At 39.9% G+C, this 15,204-nt stretch overlaps 1 protein-coding gene across 1 annotated transcript; it reads right to left on the reverse strand.

The window, feature by feature from the left end:
• Nucleotides 1–273: 273 nt before the first annotated feature.
• On the reverse strand, nt 274–13,118 carry PHYKPL (5-phosphohydroxy-L-lysine phospho-lyase). Its single transcript, XM_026659525.2, has 12 exons — nt 13,060–13,118; nt 9,142–9,260; nt 8,063–8,222; nt 6,169–6,243; nt 4,784–4,871; nt 4,566–4,682; nt 4,181–4,263; nt 3,595–3,820; nt 3,175–3,329; nt 2,426–2,515; nt 1,502–1,632; nt 274–970 (listed from the first exon to the last, which is right to left on the reverse strand). The coding sequence occupies exons 1-12, from the start codon at nt 13,116–13,118 to the stop codon at nt 924–926; spliced, it is 1,350 nt and encodes a 449-aa protein (XP_026515310.1). The 3' UTR covers nt 274–923.
• Between the last annotated feature and the right edge of the window lie 2,086 nt (nt 13,119–15,204).

Here is a 15,204-nt window from a genome sequence, read left to right on the forward strand (position 1 = left end):
ATACACCTGAAAGCTGACATCCAGCCCCCACAGCAGTCAGCATCTCTAATCTTAATGACAATTAAATCAGGCCTTAAGATTTCTCTACCCGCTGTTTAATTTCACAAATCTAGACTAAATACTAGTTAAGGTATGCTGCTTATATGTTAATTCAAAAGCAACTTTTTCATGCTTGAATAAATCAGGTAATGTGGGCATGACCTGCTGTAGCTGATAATGCAGCCTTTGCTTGAACTAAAGTTAACTTCCGGTGCAATGCAGAAGCATCTTAGTGTTTCTCCTTAGTTCACCACATTGTGTTTTTGCTTCTGGTCTTATTGCCACTCCCTTGACTGGCAAAATTTCAAATGACATCAACAGAAATAGGTTAGGGCCTATGCCTTATAGGAAGCTCACAGAGTATTTGGTTTTTCTTCTTTGATTACTCCAGGAGAATAGAGTAGATTCCAGAATGGACCAAGTTGCACTTGCCTTACTCAATGGTTCAGTAGAGCAGTCACATAAGCAGCAACCAACACAATGAAATACATTGAAAATCAACTACCCTCTCTATCACCATAAACAGACAGCACAATGGGTGATATTCTTTTAATAGCAGCAGGTTCTAAAGGATCCAGCTGCTATTGGAGTAGTCAAATTTTGAAGTGCTTTAAGGATAAAGATTTAATTATATCAAAAAAACAGGCATTTCACTTGAGGGAGAATAGATGGTTGTGGGGGCTGAGAAGCTGAAGTGATCCTACATAAATCAAAATAGTGATTAGAATATCAGAAGGGGTCATCTATTTTGCAAAAATGTGACAAACATTTGATTGCTTAGATCTTTACACCAAATGCATTGTTATTACTAGTTTAGTGATTCTAATTAAACAAACTGCAAAAGATAAAATGCTTACCTGGCCAGATAGAGCTGAGGCCTAAAGTTAATGGTGGTTTCCTACTAGCTCACATGTCTTTTCTCTTTCCATGTCTGAAATGCAAGCAAATTCATAACAATGTTCAGACATAAGACATTAATGACCCCACTGAGCTAACTGCAAATGTAAAATAAGTTAATAGTTTAGAGATGCAAAGTATTGAACTCATTCTCAACATGTGCCTGGTCAGCAGATAAATATAATGAACCTGTGCAGGAGATCACCTTTACTAGGTATCCCTCTGTTCTAAGAGAGCCCTACACAGTTATCCCCCATTAAGTACAATTGTGTTCACCTCTTAAAGAGCTTCACTGGACAGGTTAAGGCCAAAATTTTCTAAAATGGCCTTCAATTTTACTATAGGTAATGATGGCCTAGCTTTCACAGGTGCAAAGCAGTTTTGAGACTTAGGCCCAACTGCCTCAAATTCATCACCTAAAGTTAGAAACCATCTTGAAAAAGTTGCCCTAAATGGCTTCCCCTTGGTCACACTACAGTAGTGACAGAGCCAAGATTATTAGAACAGGAGAGTTCTTGCTCAGCCCGCTAACCGAAACTGCTGAAAATTAATCTGACAGTCTTACCTGTTAATATTTCATCCATTTTGTCCACAACTAATTTGGCATTGTCCATAGTAAAGCACAGTGGAGGCTTGAACTTAAGCACATTTCTTCCTGGACCATCTGTACTTAACAGAATATATTCTCTCTTGAATCTAGAGAGGGAAGAAGATTTGTCTAAAAAAAAAAGTTGACCTAAAATGTAATCTATTTTTCTTAATATTTAAAATATTAATTACTGCAATGGCAGCATAAGAGAGACTCCAGAAAAATTCTCTGTCCTCCAAGTGTTGTGGTCCAATCACCACAAATTGTCAAGTTGTAGATCATCATCTACTATTCAGGATATTTAAGTAGCTTAGATGAGAGGGGATTACTTTATGTTTTAACAGAAATTCACATTAAGGACTGCATGCAAGATACAATCCAAATTACATTCTCTGATGTATACACTGACATTTTATATACCAAGTGTCAGCACAGTGTAATTTGAAACTGTTGAAATCCTCAACGCTTCTTTTTATAGTTTAAAGAAACACCAGCCCACTGGCATACACTAAAGCCAAAATTTCAAAAAACAGGCGTTATTGGAGCCTCAGTACTTTTTGAAGAATTGGGTGTCTTTATTTAAAAGTTTGCTTACTACATAAGCCTACCTATGAACTTTACGCAAACTTCCCAATGACATCAGTGAGTCTTCAAGGATAAGACATCACTTTGAGCCGTATTTGGAGATTGACAAATTCAGTGTTAATACCCATTTTATCATCTTGGTGTCTGCATAATATTTTAGTCCCCGGTGGCTATGCACATAGTTATATATATGCTGTATAAGTGTTGAATGATTAGTACTTGCCTCTCACAACATTGTTTCATTAAGTGCTACAACATTGTTAAATCACATGGATTAATGTATAACCACATATGTATGTACTTTAAAAAAAATACCTTGTTATTAAATACTCAGCTTCTTTAGTAGCTGGGGTCCTTTTCTCTTGATCTTTTATCAAATCCACTCCAATAAATAATCCAACACCCCTTTAAAAGAAAAAACAGGTATTCAGTCTAAAATCAGCTAGAAGGAATTAGGAATAATTTACAAAGAAGGGGAGCAGCGACTGTCCTATGAGCATATACTGTTGTAATATTTTCATATTTCACTAATTCTATTACTAACGTGATTAGTTTGTTAAAGGGATAGAAAAAGGGTACTACTAGTTGTCTTAACACAGACGAGGCGCTGTCATTAATGTAATTAATACAGCAAGACAAGATTTTAATTTTTTTCCCCTGCTCACTCTAATTCCCTGATTGAGTTCAAGTTCTGTGTGTGAATTTAGTGATGGCAGAATCAATGCAAGTTTCCATATCTGTGTTTTAACTTGGATCTGGCAGTGCCATCATAAGGGTGTCAGTTTCTAGGCCAATTCAAGTCTAGACATTTTAGTCAAGTGAAAGTCAGTCAATCTTTGTAGTAGCTTGTATGGGGGTGGGGGAGGGAAAGAGAGACGCAAAAAGTATTTGTGATGCTGAATTGGTGAAGAATGCAGACCCATTATAGTTCCATATTAGAATGTTAGTTGATGCATTGCCTGTTAACACAAGATTTAAAGAGCTTGCCACAACCTTTGTTGCTCCGATTTGATAAATGCTGACCTAAATCAAACTATCTGAAAATGTGAATTGGTTGTTGATACCTGACATCACCAATGATAGGATGCTTGACCTTCTGCTGATTCAGTAATTCCATCAAGAAGTTGCCTACTTGTGTGGCATGTGCTTGAAGATGTTCCTTCTCAATCACATCTAAAACTGCTAAACCTATTGCACATGAAACAGGATTTCCTCCAAACTAAGCTCAAAGGGAAAAAAAGACAGTGTCAGGCACATAGGGAGAAAAAAAATTAAAGGACAGTTTTTACGTATCAATAAATATTTCAACATTAAAAGCCGAAAACCTTCCTCCATTGTTTGTGGACTATAACTGCTCAATGTTGCTTTCAGTTAACGTGTTACCTGTATCCTACAGGACTGTGACACTTAAACAGTGATGTCCTCTTTTACATTTAGTTGGTCATGTAACCAGAAAACAATGATTTGGTTAACTTTTCACTTACTGTATTAAAATACTCCACTCCAGTGTCTGCAAATGCTTCTGCAATTTCTTTAGTTGTTGCTACACAGGCGATGGGGTGCCCATTTCCCATTGGTTTGCCCATAGTGACAATATCAGGTACGAAATCCTCTCCCTGAAGCTGGAATGCCCAAAAACATTTGCCAACCCTGCCAAAGCCAACCTGAATTTCATCAGCAACAAAAACTCCTCCTGCCTTGTGTACGTGTCTGTAACATAATAGGGACATTTTAGACTTTTGGCACTCAACTTCCATCTCTAAAATTTGTAGCATAAAATTGTGATACTTCAATTGATACATGAATTATACTGCACATTTAAACAGAAAATATTTTAACCAGTTTAGAAATAAAAACCCAATATGCTTGTTCTACATTACATAAAAATAGTAATAATGTTGCTGCCCTGAAGAGCTTACAATTCAATAGGACAAAAGCATACTAAAAAAGCAACAAGCATACTAAATCTAAGCTATTTGCATGTTGTGATAAAGACGGTGGTGTCTAATCTTAGTTTAGATAAATAAGAACACAAAACATGTATAAAGGGTTCTGAAGGGATCTACTTACTCTGCTATCATCTGGAAATAACCTTCTGGTGGAATGATCTGACCACCAACACTTGGCAAAGATTCAATGAAAAATGCAGCAATCTGGAAGAGTAACGTGCAACATTTGAACTAAATAGTAAAAGTTACTGCAGTAACATAGGCAAGTTGCAAACTCTACATAGCTGGATGAATAGTTTTTAAACTATTACTTTGTTATATATAGTTAAATCTTCAGAAATTATATTTGATGGATGTAATACGAAAGTATAATTGTCATTTATTCAATCTACATGCTTCTTAATTCCCTGACATGGATGGTCCTGTAATGTCTATTGCTGCTGATAAACTCTACTACTCATTCCCACTGCTAAAGTCAGCAAATGGATTAGGAAAGATCTTTTCACCTTTCTGCCCTTTTTTTGTGCTTGATCAATTATTTTTTTCACTTCGTTGGCATAGGCTAGGACTGAATCTTTATGGTCTTCTCTGTATATTCCACGGTATGTGTCTGGGAGAGGAGCCTGAACAAAGGAACAATGCTTTATGATTAGTATGCCACAGATGAGGTGGATAATAAATTAACTGAAATAGTCAAGGTATATAGGCTGCATTGTGTACATACCACATGGACCCATTCCTTTTGTCCTTCTAGGTTTCTGAATTTATATGGACTTATGTCAATCAAGGATGTCAGATGTCCATGGTAAGCACTTAAAACAAAAACAATGTATCAGCAGAGCTAAACAGTAATTTCCATATTATCACAGTTTTCTAGAATTCCAGCTGACCAAGATATAGTCACATGGCACAAAATAGCTGCACAGGAATTTATCAACCAGGTCGACTGTATTTGGGATTTTGGCTCCGACTTTCCACCCGTTTACTTGGTAGAAGAAACTGACATCAATCCCCCACTTCTTTGGCTTTTCAATGGCTTGTTTCTACTATCACAGCAGTGTGTATCAGGAGGAGTATTACCTGCTGGTGGTGATCAGGAATCAAATCAGAATTAAGCTCCAAAACTCCTGATGCAGAATATTTGCTGTTTCTTATGTCTGCTTTGCTAGCTACTGTGTTTTAAAAGGACTATTTTTTGTTATACATCTGTACCCCGATATAACACTGTCCTCGGGAGCCAAAAAAATCTTAAAAAGAACAGGAGTACTTGTGGCACCTTAGAGACTAACACATTTATTAGAGCATAAGCTTTCGTGGGCTACAGCCCACTTCTTCGGATGCATATAGAATGGAACATATATTAAGGAGATATATATACACACACATACAGAGAGCATGAACAGGTGGGAGTTGTCTTACCAACTCTGAGAGGCCAATTAAGTAAGAGAAAAAAAACTTTTGAAGTGATAATCAAGATAGCCCAGTACAGACAGTTTGATAAGAAGTGTGAGAATACTTACAAGGGGAGATAGATTCAATGTTTGTAATGGCTCAGCCATTCCCAGTCCTTATTCAATCCTAAATTGATTGTATCTAGTTGCATATCAATTCCAGCTCAGCAGTCTCTCATTGAGTCTGTTTTTGAAGTTTTTCTGTTGTAAAATAGCCACCCGCAGGTCTGTCATTGAATGACCAGACAGGTTAAAGTGTTCTCCCACTGGTTTTTGAGTATTATGATTCCTGATGTCAGATTTATGTCCATTAATTCTTTTGCGTAGAGACTGTCCGGTTTGGCCAATGTACATGGCAGAGGGGCATTGCTGGCACGACTGCTTTGATCCGCCGTAGCGCGCAGCCCCCCCCTCCCCCCCCGGAGCGCTGCTTTACCGCGTTATATCCAAATTTGTGTTATATTGGGTCACGTTATATCGGGGCAGAGGTGTAGTCACTAGTTCCATTCGGACCTCTACAGGGCAAAATTATGTCAAAGAAATTTGCAGAGGGGGTAGTTTGAATAAAACTGTGCCCTTTCTTTAGAAATGGCAATTCAAATTACTAAACAAAAATAAAATACCGTAGATATTATTAAACGTTGTTTGATATACTTACTGGTCCAGAACAATAACATCCTCATGTTTTGTATATTGTCGTGCCAATCTCAAGGCAAGATCATTGGCTTCTGATCTGCAATTGAAAATTCAAAAGCTATTTCACTGCACATACATGGACAGGATTTGAAACCTTGGCCTTCCTTGCTGTGCCATTTTGCATCCACAAATGACATCAGTTGTACAGGCAAATAATCACAGGTGCCAAAACTGCAGGCCACTGGGCTGGAATATGACTAGGATTATGATACTACATTCAACAAAATGAAATTCAATAAAGACAACTGCAAAGTACTTCACTTAGGAAGGAAAAATCAAATGCACAACTACAAAATGGGGAATAACTGGTTAGGTGGTAGTGGTGTGGAAAAGGATCCGGGGGTTATAGTGGATCACAAATTGATTATGAGTCAACAATGTAATGCAGTTGTAAAAAAGGTGTATTATGGGGTTTATTAATGGGAGTTGTATGTAAGATGGGGAGGTAGTTGTCCCACTTTACTCAGCACTGAGGCCTCAGCTGGACTACTGTGTTCAGTTACAAGCGCCATACTTTAAAGATGTGGACAAACTGGAGAGAGTCCCGAGGAGAACAACAAACATTATAAAAGATTTAGAAAACCTTAGCGATGAGGAAAGGTTTAAAAAACGGGCCTTTTTGTCTTGAGTAAAGATGACTGAGGGGGAAGATTTTCAAATATGTGAAGGGCTGTTATAAAGAGGACAGGGATCAATTATTCTCTATCCACTTAAGGTAGGACAAGTAGTAATGGGCTTAAGCTGCAGCAAGGAAGATTTTGGTTAGCTATTAGGAAAAACTTCATAACTACCAGGATAGTTAAGCTCAGAAATATGCTTCCAGAGAGGCTGTGGAATCCCCATCACTGGACGTTTTTAAGAACAAGTTGGACAAACACCTGTCGGGCATGGTCTAGGTTTACTTGGTTCTGCCTCAGTGCTGGGGGCTGAACTTGATGACCTCTCAATGTCCTTTCCAGCCCTTCCTTTCTATAATTCTATGATAAATCAGTTTAGACAAGAAGCTATCAAAGCTAATACTATGAAAATTAAATTTACGCTGACTGCTTTTATTGCAGTATGGATAGTACTGCCTTTAAAGATTTACAATTATTTGAAAAACATTATTGCCTGATAGAGCAGAGCCTTAGAAATAGAATAAAATGCTCTTCAAAACCAGAATACTTTTAATAGTTTTTTGTATCAAAAGTGTATTTTACTTCATATCCTAATGTATAGTATATTTTCTTGGCAAAAGTAGTTAGCTGGACTTGTATGTGTTAGTTGATACAAACATTATGGAATTTAGTCTTGTTCTGTAATTCAATACTGAGATAATATAGTATACATTTCTGTTTAGTGCATGGGGAACATTAATAGAAACATTTAAATGCATCATTAAATGTAATAATACATTTTCAAATTTCAGCATCCAGTGCTTGAATATCCCCATACCTCAAAAATAATTTAAAATAAGATTGGCAAGTCCCACGTAAGCCAGAGCAACCACAGACAGAGCAAGAAAAGGAAAAAACCCCTTAGTATGACAGAGCGAGAACACATCTAAATAATATAAACTGTTCGTGTTTTCTTCTATAAGCTGCTTTTTAAAAGCTTTTCAAAACCATTGTGTCTGTTTTCTCCTAATAATTTGGTAATTTAAACCTTTAGAGCAGCAAAAGTTTAACAAGGATAAAATCCAGCAGCTTTCTCAAAAAGTCTGAAATTATTATCTCGTCTGCAAAACCAGACAATGCATGATCTACACCCACACTTACAAGATCCTGCAGCTAGCTACTTACAATGAAGTGTATAGTCACTATACCTATACCTCAGCTATAGCTACGAGTTTATCACTAGTAATACCTCATACTTACCCTGAATTCAAAAAATAGAATGTGCACAGCTTCTCAGGCAGTGTTTTAGAAAGTCTCTTTGCATAATCCACCAAATTGTCATGGAGATAGCGAGAATTTGTATTTAGCAACTGATTCTGTTCATGTGCTGCTTTTACTACATCTGGATGGCAATGCCCAACTGAAAAAAAGGGGAGTTTTAATGTTCTCTCCATTCATACAAGTTCTTTCCCTATGACATTTGTTGCTGACAAATAGATAAATACACACTGACTTGCTCCCATATTTCTTATGGTGCAGAAGTTGACATTGTCTTTGCCCACTAACACTACTGTTGATACACTACTGCTGCAATAAAGGGAACACACTGCGGGTATGCTTGGAGAGTCTACATTAGGGTGCATCATCTGGTTCACAAGTTCTGGTTGTATTTGTTAAAAAATTGCTTTAGTTCATATTCTTAATCAGATTTCCGGAATCCTTTGTATCAGCTTGGTAAATCAGGGGTAGTATCCAGTTTGATCCACTGAACTGTGTGCGCACTCTGCCTTCTAAATCCTTCAAATGCATAGCTCTGCACAGGGCTATAAGCCTTGACCACTTTGATAGATTCCAAATACATGCAATAGGAAACATGTTTTTCCACTGAAGCAGCAGTCAAGGAGTAAGCAAATAAACAGTTTTAGGGGAGAATATACACAAAACCCCCTGCCTTACGGGAAAACATACACAAATGGAACAGACCCTATAAAGTCATTCATTACTCACAGCTAAACAGTTGATCTACTTTTGGCTGCCTAAGCAGGAAGCTTGTGAATTTCAGTTTACTGCGTTTTTACAAAGATTGGGCAGAAAGCAAATGGGGAAAATTTCATGTATACACACCAAGAAATCAAATGTATTGCCCAAATTACAGCCCCAAGAGATGTTTTCCACCCTTTTCCAATCAAATGACAAAAAAATTGGGCTTCTGCAATGCAACATAGTATTGCCATAAGAAAAACAAATGCTGTTTTTATTCTGTTTGGTTGAGTTCTCCCAGAATATTGTTGCCTTCATTTAGAACAACCTGATAATGAATAGTGTTATTTTAAACTTACCATGAGACACATTGTTGATACAGTCAAGGTATTCTCTTCCATGTTCATCATATATATACTGGCCTTTTGCCCTAACAATCTTCACTGGATCTTCAGGAAAAAAGAGCTTGCAGGAAGAGCTGTACCAAACATCAAAACCACAAAACTTCTTAAACTATAAGATCCTGATAAAACATCTAAAAGTCACACAGAATTAACTATTGCCAAACTTTTTGTAATTTTAACCAAAGGCAAAATGGAAGCAATATTTTCTCAAAATAAACTAAACATGAACTGCCTGCACTCTACTTCAGTCCCCTCAAACAAAGGTTGGAGAAGAGAGACAGGCATTGTACCATGCGCTAACAGTCAGCCAACTTAGGTTTTGGCGGACCAGCAGGAAAAACCAACTTCAGATTCACGAGCCCTTCACTGAGGATGTCTGACCACCAAACTCCAGCATTTAAATATAGGGACTTGTATCTAGTGTCTCGTCTGATTTGAAATGCTGTGGTCCCCTCATTACATTATTATTACGTTAAAATTTTATAGAGAGCTATATGTCTCCACTCCCTTTGTCTCCTTCAAGAGGCACACACACTAAATTCTGTTAAGATTTCCTCCCAAATCCGATCGTCTCAACTTTTCGTATTTTTTTTCACCTTCCCTGTACTCTCTATATGGTTCTGATCCTGCAAATTGGAACCACACGGAGAGACCTGTGCCCACATGCAACCTTGGTGACTTCTGTAAGTCTCTGCATGGTTGCTGCAGTCTGCCCACATGGTTTTCTTTGCAAGACTGGGGCCTAACTGATCAGTGTTCTTTTATAATGAGGTGCCCAAACAAGTAAAGCTCCTAAGTGCCTGCCCGAGGGAGCAGGAGAGATAATTCTTACCTGATGAAAATATGTAATTTCAGGTAGTTATTAAAAGAACACCATCAACTTGAAATCTAATCAGTGAAGTAGAATATGTTATAGGTAAGGCTAAGCTTTTGTCATGGTTATTTTTAATAAAAGACATGGACAGGTCATGGGCAATAAGCAAAAATTCACGGAAGCCGTGACCTTTTGCTGCTGCAGCTCCATGGTTTCTCCCACCACTGTGGTGGCTGGTAGCTGTGGGGTTCCCCTCCGCTCACGGCGGCTGGGAGCTGCAGAGTGACCATATTTCCCAAAGAGAAAATGGGATACCCCATCTTTGTGCCTGAGGCATCCCCCTTCTCCCACGCGAGGCTGTTGCCCATCACTGGAACCCTGAGGAGGGCCTCCTCAGGATTCTGTCGCCTGTCGCTGGAAATTTGCAGGGGGCCCCCTGTCGCCAGAACTCTGCCAGGGCCCCACTGGCTGTCCGCTCCAGAGTCTTGCAGCCCCTGGGGCTGAAGCAGAGAATGTCACAGAGGTCTCTGGAAGTGATGGATTCTGTGACTTCCATGACCTCCGTGACATAAATGTAGCCTTAGTTATAGTACCTGTGCCAGTTTGTGTGGATTTATAACCATATATTTCTATTGTCAAAATATATTTTTCTTGCCTCTATTGCTGTGTGAAAGACCACAGGGGACACTGAAAATGCATGCACACAAAATGCTGTCAAATACACAAATACAATGAAAAACAGAGAAAAAAAGTTTTTCTCTACTGTAACTCAGTGACAGCAATCTTACTGGTAACAATAGTAGGTAAAAAATACTCTGATTTTTCAGTTTACAGTGTTCCTTTAGCACTTAGAAGATAGCACTTATTAAGAAATCTGGCTTCCAATGTTGATGACTGTGGACACCTCAATTATGAGAAGATTAAATTCTGAAAGATTGTTCCTCATGTTGTGTGTATGACTGAACCCATAACACATTTCTTCTAACACCAGAGCTCACTTTCCACCCATATCCTTCTTGTCATAAAACCTTTACAGATTAAGAAAAGCCAATTGAGAGAAGTCTGTCCTTAGTCTGGTCTTTAATACACAACTTAATTTCAAAGGTCAACAGTCACATAATCAGATTCCTTGCTATTATCTTTGTTGCATTCAACAGTTCTATGGGGTTTTGTGATCTTTTTGAAGTGCAAAGAAATGTCCAATAGTTCATTTTCTTCTGTTGCCAATTAATTGAACTCTGCTGAGGAAATCTAGTACAATAAAGGTACTTCTGTTTTGTAAATGTCTCAACTACACTTCTGGTTTTGGGCAGTAGTATCATAAAATGAAGTGGAATATGTGAAATTAAATGTATGAGAGACATTTTGCAATATAAACAAAAGTAGCCTCATAACACATAAGAACGGCCATACTGGGTCAGACCAAAGGTCCATCTAGCCCAGTATCCTGTCTTCCAACAGTGGCCAATGCCAGGTCCCCAAGGGAATGAACAGAACAGATAATCAAGTGATCCATCCCGTTGCCCATACCCAGCTTCTGGCAAACACAGACTAGGGACACCATCCCTATCCATCCTGGCTAATAGCCATTGATGGACCTATCCTCCATGAATTTATCTAGTTATTTTTGAATCGTTATAGTCTTGGCCTTCACAACTGTGATGTTACACTCCATATTCTTAGGTTGACTGTGCGTTGTGTGGAAAAATACTTCCTTTTGTTTGTTTTAAACCTGCTGCCTATTAATTTCATTTGGTAACCGCTTGTTCTTGTGTTATGAGGAGTAAATAACACTTTCTTATTTACTTTCTCCACACCAGTCATGATTCTATAGATCTCTAGCTAAGAGCCTGATCACCATCTCAGCTCCACCAGCATAAATCCATATAAAGCACATCAACAGCACTGGCGTTACTCCTAAATTATTCTAGCGTTAATCCAAAATAACCATTCTGGATTTACAGCGATGTAAGTGAGGCTACCTCTTCACTTATGGAAGTGTGTAGACTACAGACACAGCACACCCAGCTAGCCCAGGTATAAACAGCAGTATAGACTGTGAGACATGGCTTAGGCAGGGGTTCTGGAACAATTTTTATAGTGAGGGATGCTGATGACGAAAACCATATATTTGGTGTTTGTTAATGCTATTTCAAGCCAGGTGGTGCAGCAGCAACCCCCATTCCAACAGTACTGGGCTTTGGTGGGTAGAGTGCCCTGAACCCACAGGTCATATACGCTACATAGCTCTTTATCTACCCAAGAAGCTCCTGTTTAAACTGCAATTTTAGCAATGTAGTGTCCCACTGCTTCCTGCTGCCAGAGCCTTTCCCCACTGCCGGAGCTTGTCACACACACCAGTGACAAGTGTGGATGCAGCCTGCCTTTCACTGCAGCCTGTAGTTACACCTGGAATGCCTGTACTCTACACCCCACCCCGAGTGTGGCCATAACCTGAGATCATCCTCAAGACAGTGAAAGTGATTACACTACAGTACTTTCAAGAACAAGTGGATTCAAAATTATTTTCAACTGTAACACGTTTGAATGCAGCAATTGAAAGAGGGAGGGAATTCGGAAACCCCCCAAGTCGTCAGATCCGTGAATTAGGGAAAAAGAAACCTAAATATTTTGGGAGACAAAGCAAAGAACATTGGGGCGGAGGGTTATTATTTCTATTATGTAGCAAGCACCACAGCTGCAGACGTGAATAAAGAAACGATCCCCGAAGAGCGCTGCCTACAGTCCCAGCTACTAGGCGGCGCAGCGGAGTTCATTTCCGCCGTGAAGTTTCAAACTCGCGCAAACGCGGCGGGAGTTGCGTCAGGACAGGGGCTGCCCGCCCTGCCCTGAACCCGGGACCGGCTGACGCTGGCCAGGCGCGGGCAATGGGCGCCTCGGTGCGTCCCTAACAGTCTCGCAGCCCGCGGGCTCCGCTGATAACCCGGCTCCTTCCAGGCCGAGCCGCGCCCGAAGGAAAGAGGCGACCCGTTTATGCTCCGCGCAGGGCCTGAGCCCACCCCGCTGCCTCGGCCGGCCGCTGCTCTCGCCGCACCTACCCGACGAGCTGCCGCCGCAGGGCTAGCGTCTCCTGCCGGGACCACGGCCGGGCCTGCATGGCTCTTCTCGCGGGGGCCCCGCCCCGCCGAGCTGCCTGCTCTCCGGGCGGGCTCGGCTCCCGCCCCGCCCCGCCCCGCCAGGGAACCGCCGCGCTCCTGAGGGAACCCGCCAGCGCAGCGGGCCCGGGCCCAGCCTCGTTCGGGGAGCGCCGGCGCAGGGCTCTTCCCGCCAAGTCACCCCCCCGTCTCCCACGGGGCCTGCTGCTGCTGAAGCCCAGCGCCGCAGCTGGAAGGCGAGAAGAGCAAGAGTAGGGTGAGGAGCGCTGGCGGGGGGGTTAGATTGGCACCCTCAGGAGCATTTCTGCCCCATGCCCGCCCTGCTGGCCTTAGGCCCCACGGGCTCCCCCTAGACCAGTTCTCTTCCTGCCTCCCTCTCTTGGTGCCACAAAGGGGATGGGCCCGCTGGCGTCTCCTAATTCTCAGGCCTGGCCCTGCCCTTGCTTGTGTGTGTAATCCAGTGATGGAATCTCCCCTCACTGGAGATTGGTAAGAGCAGGTTAGACAAACACCTGTCAGGGATGGTCTAGATAATACTTAGTCCTGCCATGAGTGCAGGGGACTGGACTAGATGACCCCTCGAGGTCCTTTCCAGTCCTATGATGCTGTGATCACTTTCAGACCTCTTGTCTGGATGCTGTGGAGATTATACCAGTGAAGTAGGTGACTCTTCTTTAGAATTCACATGGCATTAATAAAAATAATGTTATGTCACTGGCCTGGGCCCTTCCAAATCCTCATTATCTGTGTTGTAAGGTTTTCTCTTTTGAATATTTGTATTTTAAGGCAGGTGTTTCTATATCTAAAAATTAATTGTGGTGTGTGTTTTTGTGGGCTACCTTTCAGAACATTGTCCAATATCACAAATTTATTGGCAGCACAATATATACCCCATAGTCTTAAGCAAAGAAAAGTTTGTATTCCCATATTCCTGTTTGCTCGCTCAGTGAAAGAGTAGCAGAGCTGACAATGCTGGAGAAAAATGGCTTACTCTCAAACTGGTAAAGAGGGAACATGAACAACAGGGGAAATACTATCATTAATTCAGATTGGTCACGTTAACTTATTTGCACAGATTTGTTTACACTGTGGAAGAACTATTGAAAGCCTGAGGGGAATTCTCCCACCCATTGCATAAAAAGTTTGCCCTGTTTTAAGCGTAAATGTTACAAAACAATGCCTGCAACCACTAATGTTCTGGAGTAAGCAGTCTGCAGAGATTGCAGGCCTGAGCCCTTTGTGAACTGTTTGAAACAGCTTGATAGATTTTGTTACTGATTAGAAAATAGGGTCATCGATAAATTGCATCTTTAGTTGCAGCTATGGACAGATTTACTTGATAAATACAAGAGGAATTTAATTTGTGTAAATGTGAATGATTTGGAAATGATCTATCATGGACTCAAAACTATGTTGATTTTAAAATCAAATTCATTTGTTTTATATTAGTGACTTGTTGAATAACTAAACATATATTAAAGGGGAAATTAGTAAGGTTGTTAATTTTTATTTGAATTCTTGCCTCATTAAAAACATTTAGAAGTTATTTAAAACAACAAACATTTAGAATTTGGAAAGTTTATTCTTAGTTACAGATGCTGCAGTTTAATATACATATTCACACCATCATAAAAACAACTTGTAAAGGGAGGCAGTTTTATTTTTTCTTAAGTCCAAATATTAACTTATTACAGATTAAAACACAATGAAGCAATGGTTTTGAGGGTTTCAAAATAATGCACTGTTCATTGCAGTTATAAAATAGAAATAAAATGATGCAGTACTAGTTAATACCATTTTAACATAATAAACAATGGATAAGAAACACTATTAATGCCTTTTTAAAAAAAACAAACGAACAGTTGTTCCCCAAAATTATGACTAAATATAACACTTCTCATGGCATGTACATTATAACAGTGTATAAAAGGATTTAAAAATAAAACTTGCTAAATAGCTCTTTTATATAAAGGTACCTATTTTTGTTTTAGAAAAGCAATACATTTTACTGAAACTTGGGAAAGCTTTGTATAAGATACTATGTAAATACATTCAAACAGAACTGTTATTCACAAGAGGCCCAATATG

The sequence above is a fragment of the Terrapene carolina genome, unplaced genomic scaffold (genome assembly GCF_002925995.2).
Source record: "Terrapene carolina triunguis isolate 2854851 unplaced genomic scaffold, T_m_triunguis-2.0 Scaffold629, whole genome shotgun sequence".
NCBI lineage: Eukaryota > Metazoa > Chordata > Testudines > Emydidae > Terrapene > Terrapene triunguis.

Coding starts and splice junctions, on each gene's coding strand:
- PHYKPL (XM_026659525.2), bottom strand. CDS start 13,118: ATGCAGGCCCGGCCGTGGTCCCGGCAGGAGACGCTAGCCCTGCGGCGG. Junction 1,633..2,425: donor GCTGAGTATTTAATAACAAG/GTATTTTTTTTA, acceptor TTCCCTCTCTAG/ATTCAAGAGAGAATATATTC. Junction 971..1,501: donor AATGGATGAAATATTAACAG/GTAAGACTGTCA, acceptor CTTGCATTTCAG/ACATGGAAAGAGAAAAGACA.